Below are 16699 nucleotides of genomic sequence, written 5' to 3' on the forward strand. Positions count from 1 at the left end.
AAGCACCGGTCCCAGTACAGATCCCTGGGGGACCCCACTTCTTGCTTCCCTCCATTGCCAAAACTCTCCATTTTTACCTACCCTCTGTTTCCTGTCTTTCAACCAGTAAGCAATCCACACATGTACTTGTCCCCTTATCCCATGACCGCTAAGTTTCCTCAGGAGTCGTTGATGAGGAACTTTGTCAAAAGCTTTTTGGAAGTCCAGGTATACTATGTAAACTGGATCACCTTGATCCACACACTTGTTGGCACTCTCAAAGAACTCCAAAAGATTGGTCAGGCAAGATTTACCTTTGCAGAACCCATGCTGGTTCACTCCCAGCAGGGCCTGTTCTTCTATGTGCTTTACAATTTTATCCTTGAGGATGCTTTCCATCAATTTGCCTGGAACAGATGTTAAGCTAACCGGCCTGTAATTTCCCAGATCACCCCTGAATCCACAAGTAAGTAATAATATTTTTAACTTTAATATAATAATGTGCTAAAAAATTGACCTTGGCCTCTGCACACCAAGTTGTGGATGGTTCCAGCCCACTAGGGTATTTGGGTTGTGCAGCCCTGGTTTAAAAGAAGCGGCATAGCCAAAGATGAGAAGGATGTGCTCAATCAGATAGAAGGGAAGAAAGAGATTTACAAGAGCAAGACCAACAATATCTGCAAGATATTATTTGTTATCATATACATCACTACCTTACACAAATGACTTGTTTGGTACATTATGGCTTGTTTGGTACATTATTTGACTTGTTCTTAACTGGGAACAGCAGAAGATTCCAAGTTCCCTTCTTGGCAGCTCCAAGATGGGGCTGAGAGAGATTCCTTCCTGCAACCTTGGAGAAGCCACTGCCAGTCTGTATAGACCAGTGTTTCTCAACCTTTTTGGAGTCAAGGACCGTTAAATTCTTCGTGCAGAGTTTTAAGGACCGCTATATTCTTCATGCGCAGTTTCCCGGACCAGCAGTTAGAAAAGGGGTTTCAAGGTTATCTATCTATCTATCTATCTATCTATCTATCTATCTATCTATCTATCTATCTATCAGACTTCTATACTGCCCAAAACTTAAACATGGAATATTAGGGGTTCTCAACCTTGGTTCCCTCAGTTAAACTCCCATAACCCCCAACCACAATGGCATTTGGCCATTATGGCTGAGGATTATGGGAGTTGAAGTCCACCAACATCTGGGTACCCAAGGTTGAGAACCCCTGAATCTAAAAGCCTGGGTGAACAAATTTGTCTCCAGTATGTCTTCAGTATGTGCGGGGTGTGGGGGTGCTTGTGTGATTACTCAATGGAGAGGGGATGTTGGGCCATTAGAAAAATTCAAAAGCTACATGGGGCCAATGAAAACAACACACAAGCAACCTTTTGAATTCCCCAAAACGCTTCATCAGGCTGGATGTCAAGCATAGCAAAAAGGAAGTGATGAGAGGAGAGCTGGGCAAGTTCAGTAAAGCCGGAAATCTACAGTTTAACCCTCTCATGATGGAGGTGGAGTTTTAGCAGGAGTTGTGTAGTCGCAGGGCCAGATCCAGACGACGTGAGTCAGGACCACCCACTGAAATTAATTTAGTCATCTCTCATTTGTGTCAATGCTGCTTCATCATGATCACCTGGCTTGATCTGGATCCTGCTCTTAGATGTGCACTTTGTGAGGTGGACCTAATGAAACCAGCGCAGCTCCTCCAAAACTCCTTTAAAACGGTTACATGGCAGGTGTTGGGGATGGGGTTTTTTTTAACGGTGAAAGAAAATGTGAAGAAGAGCAGTGGGGACCTGGCATTAAAGGGAAGGGGGTGATTCTGAGATGCCGGAGGGCGTGGGGCGTTGTAGTGGTGATGCCTCATTTTCCTCGCTGGGGAGACGAGACATTGTTCAGGGTGGGTGAGGCAATGGTGCACCGGACTGCGCTCGGAAGGTCGCCTGGATCCAAGAGCTGCCGCCACTGTGCTTGCGCACCAGAGTGTAGCAGGTGTTTCCCCATCCTCTCTCACAATGCGTGCTTCTGTGCCCCCCTCCCAACTCCCCTGCAAGCGCCAATCACACCAGCCTGCCTTTGGGGCCACGCAGCTCACGTGGTCCCACATGCTGCCCACGCATACCTGCGAGGCGAGCCAAGGCAGCCCTCCTCCCTCTCTCCTCTGCTTAGCCCTCACCGCAGCATGATCCCGGCCAGAGGTTGTCCCCTGCACCCAGCGAGATCATAAAGGGTGTAGACCAGGGGGTTATAGGGGGCCGAGGGACCACAACACCGCACCAATGCAAGAGGGAAACGGCATTTCCTCTCAAGGTGCCTTGGCCGCAACAGGCAGCTGGTTTTAAATCGGTTTGGATCAGACACGAACCGTGCTGGGTATCAAATCCCCAGGATCACTTAATTCCAGTGCTATTCATCCAATGACCCTTTTGCATGAACGCACAAAATGGTATCTTGCCTCTTCCCCGTACCACGCTGCCTCCCTCCTCCACTTAGCCCTCCTTGGTATGCATGCTTGCTCCCCCTCCCCCGAGGAAGGTCCACCTGCACTCCCTTTCTGCAAAGCCCAAGCCAAGGTGGCCCTTCTCCCTCCCTCCACCACTTAGCCTCACTGCGGCATGATCCCGGCCAGAGGTTCCACCCCTGGCAAGGTCACAAAGGGGACCGCCGTCTTCCACCAGCAGTGCAGACCAGGGGGTTACAGGGGACTGAGTGACCACAACGCCCCACCGATGCAAGAGGGAAACAATGTTCCCTCTCAAGGCACCTCGGTCGCAACAGGCAGCTGGGTTTCAATCAATCAACCTTTGGCTGCAAACAATGAGCATGCAAGAACCAGCAGCCCTTCAAGTGGCACCCAATGCCATACTTTTTCCTTGTTGTCACCGTGCTGCATACAGTTTGAAGCTGTAAAGACAGAGAATAGCAATAGCAATAGCAATAGCACTTACATTTATATACCGCTTTATAGCCGGAGCTCTCTAAGCGGTTTACAATGATTTTAGCATATTGCCCCCAACATTCTGGGTACTCATTTTACCGACCTCGGAAGGAAGGAAGGCTGAGTCAACCTTGAGCCCCTGGTCAGGATTGAACTTGTAACCTTCTGGTTACAGGGCGGCAGTTTTACCACTGCGCCACCAGGGGCTCCTACCTGAATATACCATATACCACCAGGGGCTCCTACCTGAAGATACCAGAATAAGATAGCTGTAGGAAGATCTCAGCAGCATGTGGAGGCAAGGCACAAGAAGGGTCCCACGCCTCTGTGATACTCTTCCTCTTCCTCTTCCGTGCCATGTGCAAAATTGAGGAAGTGAGTGCCTCGATTGCAGTTGTTGGGGGGGGGGGGTTGACTCCCAGTCAGGGACCGGCACTCAACCCTTCGGGGACCGGCAGCGGTCCAGGGACCGGTGGTTGAGAAACTGTGGTATAGACAATACTGAGCTAGATGGACCTATGGTCTGACTCTGTAAATGGCATCTTCCTATGTTCCTATTATCTCTGTCAACGTGCTTTGCGAATTAGATATATGGAATAGGACAAACTTCAATGTTGCATCCCCTAATATGCACTTGAAATTGCAATGTAGCATAATTGAGGCATTCACAAGCTGCACAGACATCAGTTCTATATTTTCAAGAGCTCGACATTGCAACCTTGCCATTCTGATCTTAAATAATTGGAAATAACTAACGCCCTTGAATCCAGCTGCATGAGCAGTGTGAACCTAAGCGTTTTTACACTGAAAACCTACAGAGTTCAGTGAAATCCCATGAAATGTGGATAGGACTGCAACTATGCAATCCAAACTTATGCATGTTTATGCAGAATTAAATCTTACCGTAGGACTTGCTGCTAAGTAAATGTGAAAGAATTAGAGCCTTCATGTGTTTAGGATGGGGCAGGGGATAGGTCTGCAATCCGAAGCATTGCCATTGCCACCTATGGTGAGGCCTCGATAGAAGAACCAGAATGACAAATTCCCCTTATAGTTAACAGCACAGGAGCTCTTTGGAAATGGTTGTTGTGCCGTTGAGTCGGTGCCGACTCCTGGCAGCCACAGAGCCATGCGATTTGCTTGGTAGAATACAGGAGGGGTTTACCATTGCCTCCTCCCGCACAGTCTGAGATTATGCCTTCCAGCATCTTCCCATATTGCTGCTGCCCATATAGGAGTTTCCTATATTCTGGGAAACACACCAGCAGGGATTCAAACCAACAGCCTCTTGATCTCCAGGCAGGTGCTTCCCTGCTGCGCCATTAGGTGGAGACACTGAAAAACCCTACTGTGTGTTTTATCAGTAACTCTGGGAGTTTCAAGACAGTAATAAAGTGCAGGATACGAATATGACAAATATACCGCTTTTCAACAAAAGCCCCATCTATATCTATATCTATATCTATATCTATATCTATAGGCAATGGTTCCCTGTCCCCAAAGGGCTCACAATAAAACAACAACAAAACCAGAAGATAGACGCCAGTAACAGCCACTGGAGGGATGCTGTGCTGGGGACAGAAAGGGCCAGTTGCTCTCTCCCTGTTCCATAAAGAGAATCACCACTTTAAAAAGGTGCCTCTGTGCTCAGTTAGCAGGGGTCTGCAAAACTTTCACACAAGTTCCATGCATGAACTTACTTGTCAAACAGATACTGTTGCAGGTTTCTGTACTCTTTCCTTGTGCAGTCTTACTCTCTGTACGCATGAGCACGGACCTCACACAATTTTTGCAATGCTACCTGCTAGCTACCCAGCAATTCCATCCTGAGAAGAAAACACACTCCTCGCCCCATGCCACTAAAGTAGCCATGAAAGGTGGGTTATTCTCAGAAGGCACAAAAGCTTTGCAGATCTTATACCTCATTGCCTTTTGGAAACCCTCACTGTGAGTTCAGCATAATCTTAACCTGTCTGGAAGCCTGGTAAAGAGTGGTGAATTCAGTTGAAGTCATCCATTGAGCTGGGTTCCTCTCCTGCATACTGAGAATGGCATGAATGCTCCTCCTTGCATCCAGAGGCGCACTTACCCCTGGACTTCAGGGCTGAAGTCCAGGGCCTCCACAGCCCCTGCCCCCCCTCCTCTTTAGTCTATTCCTGGTGGTGTGGTTGCCTGGCCAAACATGATGATGCTTAATTGCGGGGGCGGGGCTCCAAAGGCCTTTAGGTCCAGGCTCCAAAATTACCTCGGGGCACTACTGCTTGCATCTGAATTTTCTGATCATTTAGAAGAACACTATCATGTTTGTTCATATTCAGATGGCATTGGCAAACATTTGGTTTAATTGCATTAGCCTCCTGTAGTTGAAGTCAGATGCTTTTGGAATGCATTCTCTTCAGTGAGACACTCTTGGCCTATAAGCAATGGAGAAAGCTGTGCAGTGGAGGACAATGGCCGCCAGTGTTTTGCCTTGGATAATAGCCTCTCTGATTTGTGTTTTGTATGCACTGAAGTGAACGTTTCATTTTAGTGCTGCACTTAAGACTGCCTGAACAATTAGCTCTGATTCCTTAAGGTACCTAGTCTGATCTAGTATAGGTAGTACCTGATACTTCAAGGAGAAGTAACCTTCCGATTGAATTTCCAGTGTTATAAATGTTCTGTTTTGCATAAATTGTCACAGAAGATGAAATCCTTTTCCTGACCATAATTTTACCATTACATATTACATCCTGAAGCATGACACTGATTTAATCCACAGCTGTCCCTCAAATCTGAATCCTATTTAAAATTAATGGATTCCTACAGTCCAGAAAATACAACTTTCAACTCTAAAGTAATAGATCATCCTCATTTTACATATAAATATGTCTCCTTTATGGTTGCAAATTCTGCAATATTATTAACTGTGGTACATTAAGAAGTGCTTCCTTATTTTTCTTCTTTCCTTACAAGTTTTTAGGGAAAAGCTAAGCGAGCATCAATCAAAGATGCTTTAGGAGGTAAAGAATCCTCTTTTAAGCAAGTACTCTGCTCCAATAGGAAGAAATGTACTTACAAGGGAGTACATTTCCTTGGGGAAAGGGAGAAAGCTGTACATGCATGGGGGTGCAATTTCCTTCCCTTTACCATGTTTCAGGCAGTGCCATATAAATATTCCTCCAAAAGCACCTATAGCTCTGATTTTAGTAAGTTATAAAAAAGCAACTACAGCAAATGCTCTTAGCAAAAGCAGTCCTTTGAATCTTGCCACAATATCCCACTCCACCCCCATGAACTACCTTTGATAGTGCTTAATCCCGTGCTCTGCTCTCCTTCCTCCGTTCCTGAACAGATGGTTGGCAGCACTGAAAACTACCTAAACAGGACTATGCATGTGCAACCACAGCTTCTGGATTGATAAAGAAGACACAGCTTCCTCTCTGTGTGCACATTTCTTCCTATTGGATTTGGAGCAATATTTTGGACCACACAACTCATTCAATACCTTTCAACCAATAGATTTTCCTGTGATTAATTTAATGCACTGCAGATTATCTTTAACCAAAGCGGTTCTGTACATTTTCAACTCTCGTCGAAAGTATGTATGTATGTATGTATGTATGTATGTATGTATGTATGTATGTTAGATTTAGTTGGGGTTTGCCCATTACAGGGCTGCATACCCACAAAGCTGAACCAGTTATGTCATGTGCCCTTGCCAGTGCGTTACTCACTCACATTTTTTGTTGGTGCAATCCTAGGCAGGCAACTTAACAATAGTGTTATTGGGCCTCTGATGGGCTATTATATATGGTCACTGGGCTGCATCCACCTTGATGGATCAAATTGTGCAGACCTGACTCACTATAAACATCTAGTTTGCTCCATTGATTATTATTATTATTATTTACACTTATATCCTGCTCTTCCTCTGAGGAGCTCAGAGTAGTGCAGCCATCACTACTTAGATATTTTGTCATGCTCTGTTGGTGGTCTGGATGCACCAGAAGGATCTACCCCCATTAATAGGTACCGACTTTGTGCATCACAGTAGTAAGTCGACACAGGGTGGGGGCAGGCACACCCCACCCGCTAGGTGAACTAGATGGTCACCTAGGGTGCCAAGCAGGCAGGGGTGAGATCAGACTTGGTCACATGTGACCCAGGGCCAGCCTGCACCCTTAACACATGTGGGTGGGCATGCCTTGTGTGGCTCGCAGGCAGGCAGGCACTCCCTCTTCATCCTCCTCCTACCCTCACCATGGACTTTGCCTCCACCCGCTGCTTTCATGGCATATTAAAATTATGTTGCTGCCCAAAAGCAGCAGGTGGCAGAAGTGCTGAGGAGTGAGGGTGATGGGGAACAATAATTCACTAGCCCTCCCTCCCTCTTGGCCGCCCCCTCCTTTGCTGCCACTTTTGTGATGAGCTATAATGACATCAACATAGGAACAACATAGGAACATAGGAAACTGCCATATACTGAGTCAGACCATTGGTCTATCTAGCTCGGTATTGTCTTCACAGACTGGCAGTGGGTTCTCCAAGGTTGCAGGCAGGAATCTCTCTCAGCCCTATCGTGGGGAAGCCAGGGAGGGAACTTGAAACCTTCTGCCCTTCCCAGAGCGGATCCATCCCCTGAGGGGAATATCTTGCAGTGCTCACACATCAAGTCTCCCATTCAGATGCAACCAGAGTAGACCCTGTTTAGCTATGGGGACAAGTCATGCTTGCTACCACAAGACCAGCTCTCCTCTCCATAGAGAGGAGAGCTGGTCTCCTCTCCATCATTATAGCTCACTGTAAAAGTGGCAGGTGGAGGCGGCGGCAGCCAGATAGATGGGTGGGCAGGCAATGGGGAACGCTTGCCCGCGGCTTTCGTGGTGAGCTATAACTACGTTGTCACATTGTACAGCAATGTTGTTCTAATTCACTGTGAAAGTGGCGGGTGGAGGCAGCAGCCAGGAAGGAGGGCTGGCAGGGGATGGACTGTGCCTCAGTGTTCCCTCTAAGGCATGCACACATCTGTTGATGTCCACTCAGTTAATTTTAGATCCTGCTCAGGTTGAATCAGGAAGGCCCACTCAATGCATGTGTGCACACACTGCCTTGATACTGTTGCCCAGAACAAAACTCATTCCATACACAGAAGAAAAAAGTTAGCACATTGGTGTGCCTACCTAATCACTCACTGAAAAGGTGTGCCCACCCACATCAGTGAAGAAAGTGGGTGAGTGGGTGACAGGAGGGGTGGGTGGGGGCACCCAGGAAGGCTTCACCTGGGGTGCCCTGGAGCCTTGGGTCGGCCCTGAGTATTCAAAAAGAAAGAAAATCCAATCCAGTTGGAGGCCCTCTTATAGAAAAGGCCCACTTATAAGGCATACTACAGAAAGGAAACTATGAATAACACCATGTGATGCCATAACAAAGTGATTTTATTGACATTCCTTTACAGTGATATGATTGAATAAAAAGCACAGCCTGAGTATCATGTGACATTTTCCTGTCAATATAAGCAAAGTCAGCCCAATAATGAGGACCTTTCCTGCCATTGACTTGTATGGAGTCTTTAATGAGACCATAATAGACACTTGGTTTCAGGTAAATTGGAAGCTGCAGGGAATTCAGCTAAGGTTTCAATATCTACTATACCTAGTATCTACTATCTACAGGCATTTGTTGACTAGACCAAAGGAACTATGACATACTAAGGAGAAAGTAACAACATAACCTTTGGGACCTTGTGATAACTTGGAAAAACTATCCCAGACTTGTGGCATATTGCAGTCAATTTTTGAACACTGAGGTACAGCAAGAGGAATAATTGTAAAAAGCACCGTATTTAAAATAGAAAGTTGGTATATGTTTGACTGAAAGAGTTGGATCTTTGCTGGGAATCCCTTCCTGAGATGATGACATTCCATCTTTGTTGAAGCTAATGGCAACAGTCCCATTGACTTCAGTAGACCTAAGATATAATTCGTGGTGGATATAGTTAACTTGAAAAAAAAATCAAATAATTCTAAAGCCATGTTTGTTATCAAGGAACTCCATTCACTGAACTTAGATTAACTTCTGTCTAACAACCAGACACACATGAATGTGGAAAGTAATACAGGTGACCCTCTTTATTCACAGGGGTTCCATTCTCACCTATAACTGCGAGTATGGAAACCATTAATAAAGAAACCTTACCCCTATGGGAATCTAGGAGTTAGGTTCCTAACAACCAAAAGCCAAAAAAGTGGGAAGGGTAGAGAAATAAGAGTGGAAATGCACAGTACTTTGCTCGCCAGGGCTTCAGAAATGCCTTTAAAAAACCCCAAATCAGCTGAATTTTTGGCTAATATCATCCAAAAAACTTGAAAAAGAAAAAGAAATGGTAGGAAGTGAAACTGGAAATCATTTCCAGGTCATTTCCGGCCACTCAGCAATCATGATTAGGCAAATTTTAGCCTATGTTTGTACCATGGATAAAGAAACTGGGTCTCTAAGAGGGGTCTCTATCTCTGCAGATATGCGGGTGCTGGGATGCTGTATTATCAATTTCAGGAGAATCTATTGCCCAAATAACTGTGCTCATGTTTATCATTTTGGACTGTGAGCCTAGCAGGTTTGCGGAGAAGTGAAATCTTAACAAGGAAGATTTTAAAATGCATGTGTTTAGGATTATGCAACTAGTCTCACACTGGAGCAATGCTAAACTTTTGTTGGTATGAGACCTGCAGAAAATAAAGCAATCAACCTGGTTGTGAACTCCAGATTTGGTCCTCATTAGCAAAAATGTTCATTGATACTTGAATGAAGTGGGGATGGTGAGTTTTTCTGATGAAATAATGCAAAGTCCATGATGTATAATACAAAATGAGGTGAAACACTTTTCTGTATCCATCATACCAAAGCAACTGTTAAAGAGGCAAGCAGAAGAAGGAAAAAATGGTTACATGAAAGTATGGACAAAATGAATGTTGTCAGACGATAATACTGTGTAATAAAGGCAAAATCAGATGCTATATCACCCTTTCAAATTTACTAAGGTCAGCAGGACTTGAGTTTCTGGTCTACTACTGAGCCATTTTTGGAAGGGCGGTATAGAAATCTAATAAATAAATAAATAAATAATAATACTATATAAGGTAGCTGTGTTTCATTTAACCTCTTATTTGCTTTAAAACAATAACCTACTGAAAACTTCCTAAGAAGCAATTTGTTTTCCTTGGGACAGGAAAGACACACAGCCCGAGCCCACCACGTGGTTGCTTAATTTATGAATACTCCAAAGCAGCATGGGAGAGCATCACACCAAAGCAATATCTCCATCACTATATATGTGTGTGTTTGTGTGTGTGTGTGTGTGTGTGTGTGTGAATACAGCCCATAGTTTGCTTTTTTTCTATGTAATATCACCAGATTATGGTAAAAGGAAGCTTCCTAGGCAGGACTTTAATTACAGGAGAGCCAGGCCCCCTCACTTTTTGTTCTAACCCCCTTAGCTACAGTTTTTAGGAGGCTGCAGGGAGGGGCATTGTATGGTTCAAATGGGGGAGCCTGTGGATTTTATTACCCCCACCCCCACACACACCTATTCTCCCATAACTCAAGCACTGTTCCTAGGTGTATTTCTTTGTCTCCTACAAAAAGCAGTGTCTCAAACAATTACCATCCTCTTTTTCTTCCATCCAAATGGTAATGATTTTCTCCTCAAGCTTAGTTCCAAGGATTTCCCCTCTACTCTTTAATCTCTTGTATATTAAAGTCTGTCCAATACTATACAGATAACAAAGAAAAACATAATAGCTCAAAAAGAAATAATGGCTGTTTTATTGCCTAACTTGTCCTTTTAATTTTAATGGGACTACTTTGAGTAATTTTCCTCAGCATGACAGATATTACAAATAAAATTGAACAAATAAGCAGTTTTAATATGATGATGAGTCTACACAGATCTCAATACTGCAGAAAGGATGGAAATTGGTTTTGTTAGGTGCAATCAAAAATAAATGGTATGAAAAAAGGTTCCTGTCTGGATTATTTAGAACATTGCTTTTGCCTAAGATTTAGAGAACTCAAATGGAACATTCCTAGAAAGGAACACATAAGATTCTGTGGGTCATATCTGAAGCTACCTACACCCTATTTCAATCCCCAGATCACGGCTGGCACCGGAACACAATTGAATAGTGGGATTTAGGAAAGTGCTCTCCTGTTTCAGATGTCTTCTCTGCAAATACAAATCTTTCACTGCACTACAAAAAATAGTTTAATTTTTAATAAAATATAGTTTTTAAAGACTTTAAAAAATCCTACCTATACAGCTCTACAGAGAATGGATTGTGTTTATTAAGAAGATAGCTCCTGATATACTGTTGCATTTGGCCCACCTGAAATCTTTAGATAATTGTGCCTTGACAAGTTTGCTTTCATTTCATTTTTTAAAAGACAGACCCTCATCTTTAATACTATGCATATGTGACTTTGTTGTGACATTAGTGGTAATCTTACACATATGCAATTGTGCCCAAGAAGCAATAATTTCTCTATTGGATTTGTACAAAGAGAATTGCAATCAGGAGAGGAGTAATATTTTATACCAGATAATTACTTTTAGGCTAATCTTTTGGGGTGTTACATAGGAACATAGGAAGCTGCCTTGTACTGAGCCAGAACATTGGTCCACCAAGCTCAGTATTGTCTACTCAGACTGGCAGCGGCTTCTCCAAAGTTGCAGGCAGGAGCCTCTCTCAGCTCTTTCTTGGAGATGCCAGGGAGGGAACTTGGAACCTTCTGCGTGCAAGCACACAGGTGCTCTTCCCAGAATGGCCCCATCCCTTGAAGGGAATATCTTAAAGTGTACATACACGTAGTCTCCCATTTAAATGCAAACCAGGGCAGACCCTGCTTAGCAAAGGGGACAATTCATGCTTGCTAGCATACCACCAGTTCTCTTCCTTTTCCCACCAGGAGATACAAGCACTGGGACTTTGTATTCTGCATTTATTTCAATAAGGTTTGCAAAGAAGTTCCACTGAAACAGGTGGAGGCTGCACACCAGCAGTGTTGGGTAAACTGTTCCCCCAGACATCAGGAGGCTTTCTGCAGCCATTATGATATAGGCCATTAAGGTAGGTGCTTATGTACGAACACATCCTTGAAAATAAATTATTTAGCTGAAATGTTCCAAGCAAAAGGTCTACATCAAATGTATTTTTGATATGACGATTAAAGAAAAATAATGACATTTCCATTCATTCTCAATTGATAACGTTTCAATTGATTCCAAATTTACTGCTTTTATTGAAACAAGGGTTTCAATATAAAATGCCAGAGAGGCTTATATTGAATGTAATTTAAACAGAAATCTCAACTTTGGGGAAATAATTTTTATTTTCATCCAACCTGTTGTTCTAATTGTTGCTTCCATAGAAAAAAAGAGATATACAGAATGACTGTGATGACTTTCTCTAGACAAACCTCTGAGAGAAACAATGGAATTTTGGATTTGAAAGCCCTTCATCAGACAGAAACAGATTAGTTAAGAAGGGGTTAGAATAGAGCCCAGATGACTTGTTAAATAAAAAAAGATACAGACATAGTCTACTTAGGGCATGATCCAGGCACTTTTGAGTCACATTGGTTTCAAATGGAGAGAACAGAGTATATACTTATATCTCTACCATTGAAATCAATGGAACTTAAAAAAAACCACTTTGACTAGATTGTTTTTTTAAAAATATATTCATAAATTATGCTTTTTTTTTTTAACCTCTCTTAGAAGCAATTATCTTTTTCTTGATTTGAGTCAGGGACTGTTCTGAAAATATTTCCTGTCTGAAGGCAAGTTTGGTTTTCTAATCAGAAACAGTAGCTTCAAGTGACTACTGAGGCGAGTCTCACGATCAGTGGAAAGCGGGCTAAGGGAGGTTAGTAGGAGTGTGCATGGTTTTGGTCCGGCATGATAGACCAGACCGCCGGACCGGTCCGGAGGTCTGGCTGGGTGGGGGACTGTGACTTTAAGCGGGGTGGTGGTAGTACTTACCCCCCCGCTGCGCTTCCCCCTCCGGCGCTGTTCTTTTTAAAAATCTTCTTGGGGCAGCAGAGCTCCTCTCTGCCGCCCCTGCCCCTGTTGTCATTTGAAAAGCTTTAACAGAGACGAGTGCTAGTGGCGCGCATGCGCCCTGCGCGGCGCGTGCGCTCGTCTTGACGCTGCAGCGCGCGCCGCATACGTCATGCGCGCTGCAGCGTCATAGACGAGCGTGCGCGCTGCACAGGGCGCATGCACGCCGCTAGCGCTTGTCTCTGTTAAAGCTTTTCAAATTACGACGGGGGCAGGGGCGGCAGAGAGGAGCTCTGCCGCCCCAAGAAGATTTTAAAAAGGAACAGCGCCGGAGGGGTAAGCGTGGCGGGGGGGGGGTAAGTACTACTACCCCCCCGCTTAAAGTCACAGTCCCCCCCCCGCCGGACCAGGGGGGACTCCGAGCCACGCACACCCCTAGAGGTTAGCCTGCTTTCCATGGACCGTGGGAACCACTGGGCCCGCAGGTGAGCCCAGTTTCCCCAAAGTGTGTAACCCGCTTAAATACCCCTCCTCTTAGCCCAGGTTAGTGGAGTGAGCACTTCGGTAACCCTGGTTTTCTGATTGTGTATTGTCACAGCGCGGCTCCGCACCGTGGCAACACACAAGGAGACCCCCGTCGGGAGGCTGCAAGCAACATCCCAGGCTCGGGGGTCTCTCCAGCATGTCCTGCGCACTCATGCAGTGCATCCTGGAACTTCCGAGAGCCGTGCGGCCCCCAATCCCTGCAGCCTTCGCTGGCTCCGTGACGGAGCCGGCAGTTGTGTGAGCGGCTGATCCAGCCGCCCAGGGCTGCAGCCTTGATCATCTTCCTGCAGAACCCCCTTCGGCGGGTCTCACTGTTCGTGAGACTCAACTCACCATGTAGCTATATTTATGGGAGGCCTGGGGGCTGTTAATTTGCAATTTGGCCTGGCTGTTAACTGGAGTGAGACTGAGAGTGGACCTCATACTCAAGCAGCAGTTTGCTCTTATGCTCCTTGTCCCACAGTCACTCACCATACTCAGATGTTGACAGTCAGAAGAGATCCTTCTTTGAATGTGAGATCTCCCTATTTAACTGAGTTCAGTGAGTTTTGCTCCCAGGTAAGTGTGCATAAGATTGCAAACTTATTTGCAAGCTTATTCTCTGTTTAAGTTTGGAAATGAGGGTTGAAAATGAAGAAAAGGCCAAATATTATAAGGTTGATTTCTCCCCAGTTAGTTTCAGCAGTACCCATCAAAGTACACATGTTCCAGTGTGTCTTGCTGTCCTGGGTTTGGTGAAGGCAGAACTCACAAAGGGCCATTCCAGACATCAATAAACTGCGGGACACTGGAAGCTTGCACGCAAGTTCCAAGTGCAAATTTAATTCAGACTTTATTAGGATGCAGAGCAGGGTCCTTATGCAATTTTTTGCAGCACTATCTGCTGGCCAGCTTTTGCTTTCTGAGAAGAATTAGCCTTTCCCCCATTTGTCTGGAAAAGTATTAAGCTGTTCTTGGAAAGCAAGAGCTGGCTGGCAGGTAGTGCTGTGAAAATTGTGCAAGGACCCTGCTCTGTATTCGAACAGGGAAAGAAGACAAAAGGTCTGCAGGATTGTGTAGAGCATGAGTCAACTTGTGCTTGGAAATTATGCGCAAGCTTCTCACATCGTACATCTTATTACTATCTGAAAGGACCCAAAGTTAAGCCATTCAGTGTTTACAAAAATAAATATGTAAAAGTAGTTACAAATAAGGCCAGACATTTCAATTCACTAATATGTCAGGAGGACCAATCGGGCTTTAGGAACTAGTTTAAATGTTTCACTGTGCACTCACATTCATCGTGCCTCAGCACCATCATTCTCTGAAGCTTCACATGGAACTGCACTTTGGCTAAATCCTTCTGTGCAGGACCAAATCTGTGATCATGGAGGATTTGAGATAAATGAGAAATGAAACGAAACCACAATTCTAAGTCAACTGATACACCTTAAATAATCAATGGCTCCCAATACACGGTGCGGGATTGTCTATATTTTTTCTGTAAGGAAATGATTAAATATCAGAAAACAAGGAATCAGTAAACAGAACCAGAAGATATTCAGAACAGAGAAAACATTCTTCATACTACTTTTGATATATACAATAATTAGGTAAGGTGGCATTGTCTATTATGTTACATAATAAGACATTTTTCTTGAGTGCACACACTTGTGCTTCTTGAGGGGCAGGTCATTACAATGAACATTACTTTCAGTACCTCAATAGCTCTGAAGCACATATTCTTTCTAGCACTGACAATTAACAGTTGTTAACAATCACTGGCACACTCTGCATTGCATTACAGATTTGTTTTGTTTTGCTTTTAATGTCTTATCTGCACCATATGCCTGGCCCAGCTCCGGCTGATGTAGTTGATTTAGATTATGAGTTCACGTATAAAAATCCAGTTTTGCTCATAGGTGTCTCTCACCTATGCATGATATGTACAAGAAAAGGATGAGTGAAAGTAACACTTGGCCAGCTCCCATTAGTGGATACAGCTGTTAAGACGCAAGATGAACTGTGGGTTTAACTGTGAAGAGATGGGCATATAAAAGCTTGGAATGCTTGATGGTTTTTGTTTTTTAATCAACGTAGGCAGAAGTAAACATTTATTAACATTTGGTCAAGTGTAGCATAACTTGCATTCATATTTTTCATTGTTACTAATGGAGGTATGTGGAGATACACAGAGACCTTGAGACAGTTGGTTTTTTGTTTATATTGCATACAGGCTAGTTGTCCATTGGAAACCGAAGATGAAAGCATGAAGGTTAGTTCTTAAAGGAAGGCTGTTCTTCATGCACAGCTTTTGTCAATCTTGATTCCCCCCCCAGAAATAAAAACACAGAAAACCAAAATCATATGGCAGCAGGGGTGATGTCACTGACCAGGGAAACACCTGAAAAGCCTGAATTCTTCATTCAAGTCCAAAGGTGCTAGTTTCTTCAACAGCTGTCAACAGCTTTTCATATAACATAGAATATGATGGGTAGGGTGGAAGATCCAAGCGATTGAAACATGTATGTGCCCTGCAAAGTGAAAACACTGTGTGTACATTTTATTAAGAATTAGCAGCCTGATCAGAAACACTTAACCACTTGCATAATCAGCGCAGTAGAGTTTCTAAGCGGAACAAGGCTGGAACTACATGTTAGGTGAGAATATGGAATTTCCAACCTTGAGTTTGCCTCTACTGTACAAAGTGGTGCACAGGAACAAGCGGTTTGCAGATGAGGAGGTGTTGGGTGCTTAACCCTTCTCCTTCCTACCTTTTCCCTTCTGCAATCACTCTCTTTAGTCACTTTTCCATATTTGACTGGAAAATATGTTTCAAAACACTGGCTCAAGTGTTGCAAAGGAAAAGGAATTGTTAGGGGAGGGTTAAGTGCCTCCCTTCTCATCTGCCACTTCTACCCTGCAAGTGCTATTCCTAGAGCTATTTTGCCAGTTGGCAGCAAGCATGGGGTGAAAATCATGTATTCGCTACTGAACTTGGAGTCCTGAACTAAATGGCTCGTAAATCAAATATCAAAAAGGTATTGTTAGTATATTCCATTTCTCCAAGCAGTGAAAAATTCAAGGGGCAGGATTACTTGATTTAGTTTCCTTTGGGTGGGAGAGCTCTGAAGACTGGAAATCTTTGAAATGTCTGCTTTATTTACAAATATATGAGCAAAGCATAATTGGAACAAACATATATTCCTACAAGGCT

General features: G+C 44.1%; 1 protein-coding gene across 7 annotated transcripts in view; it reads right to left on the reverse strand.

Moving 5' to 3' along the window:
- Positions 1-8317: 8317 nt before the first annotated feature.
- HECW1 (HECT, C2 and WW domain containing E3 ubiquitin protein ligase 1) overlaps positions 8318-16699 on the reverse strand; it is a 332618-nt gene continuing 324236 nt past the window's right edge. For 6 of the 7 annotated variants that reach the window (XM_053261892.1, XM_053261891.1, XM_053261888.1 and 3 more), the window contains one exon: positions 14957-16016. In XM_053261892.1, the coding sequence (XP_053117867.1) occupies positions 15905-16016 (112 nt within the window). In that variant the 3' untranslated portion in view covers positions 14957-15904. Of the gene's footprint in view, positions 9809-14778; positions 16017-16699 lie in introns of those variants that run through there. The other variant, XM_053261886.1, reaches the window with a different exon arrangement.

The sequence above is a fragment of the Hemicordylus capensis genome, chromosome 6 (assembly GCF_027244095.1).
Source record: "Hemicordylus capensis ecotype Gifberg chromosome 6, rHemCap1.1.pri, whole genome shotgun sequence".
Lineage (NCBI taxonomy): Eukaryota > Metazoa > Chordata > Lepidosauria > Squamata > Cordylidae > Hemicordylus > Hemicordylus capensis.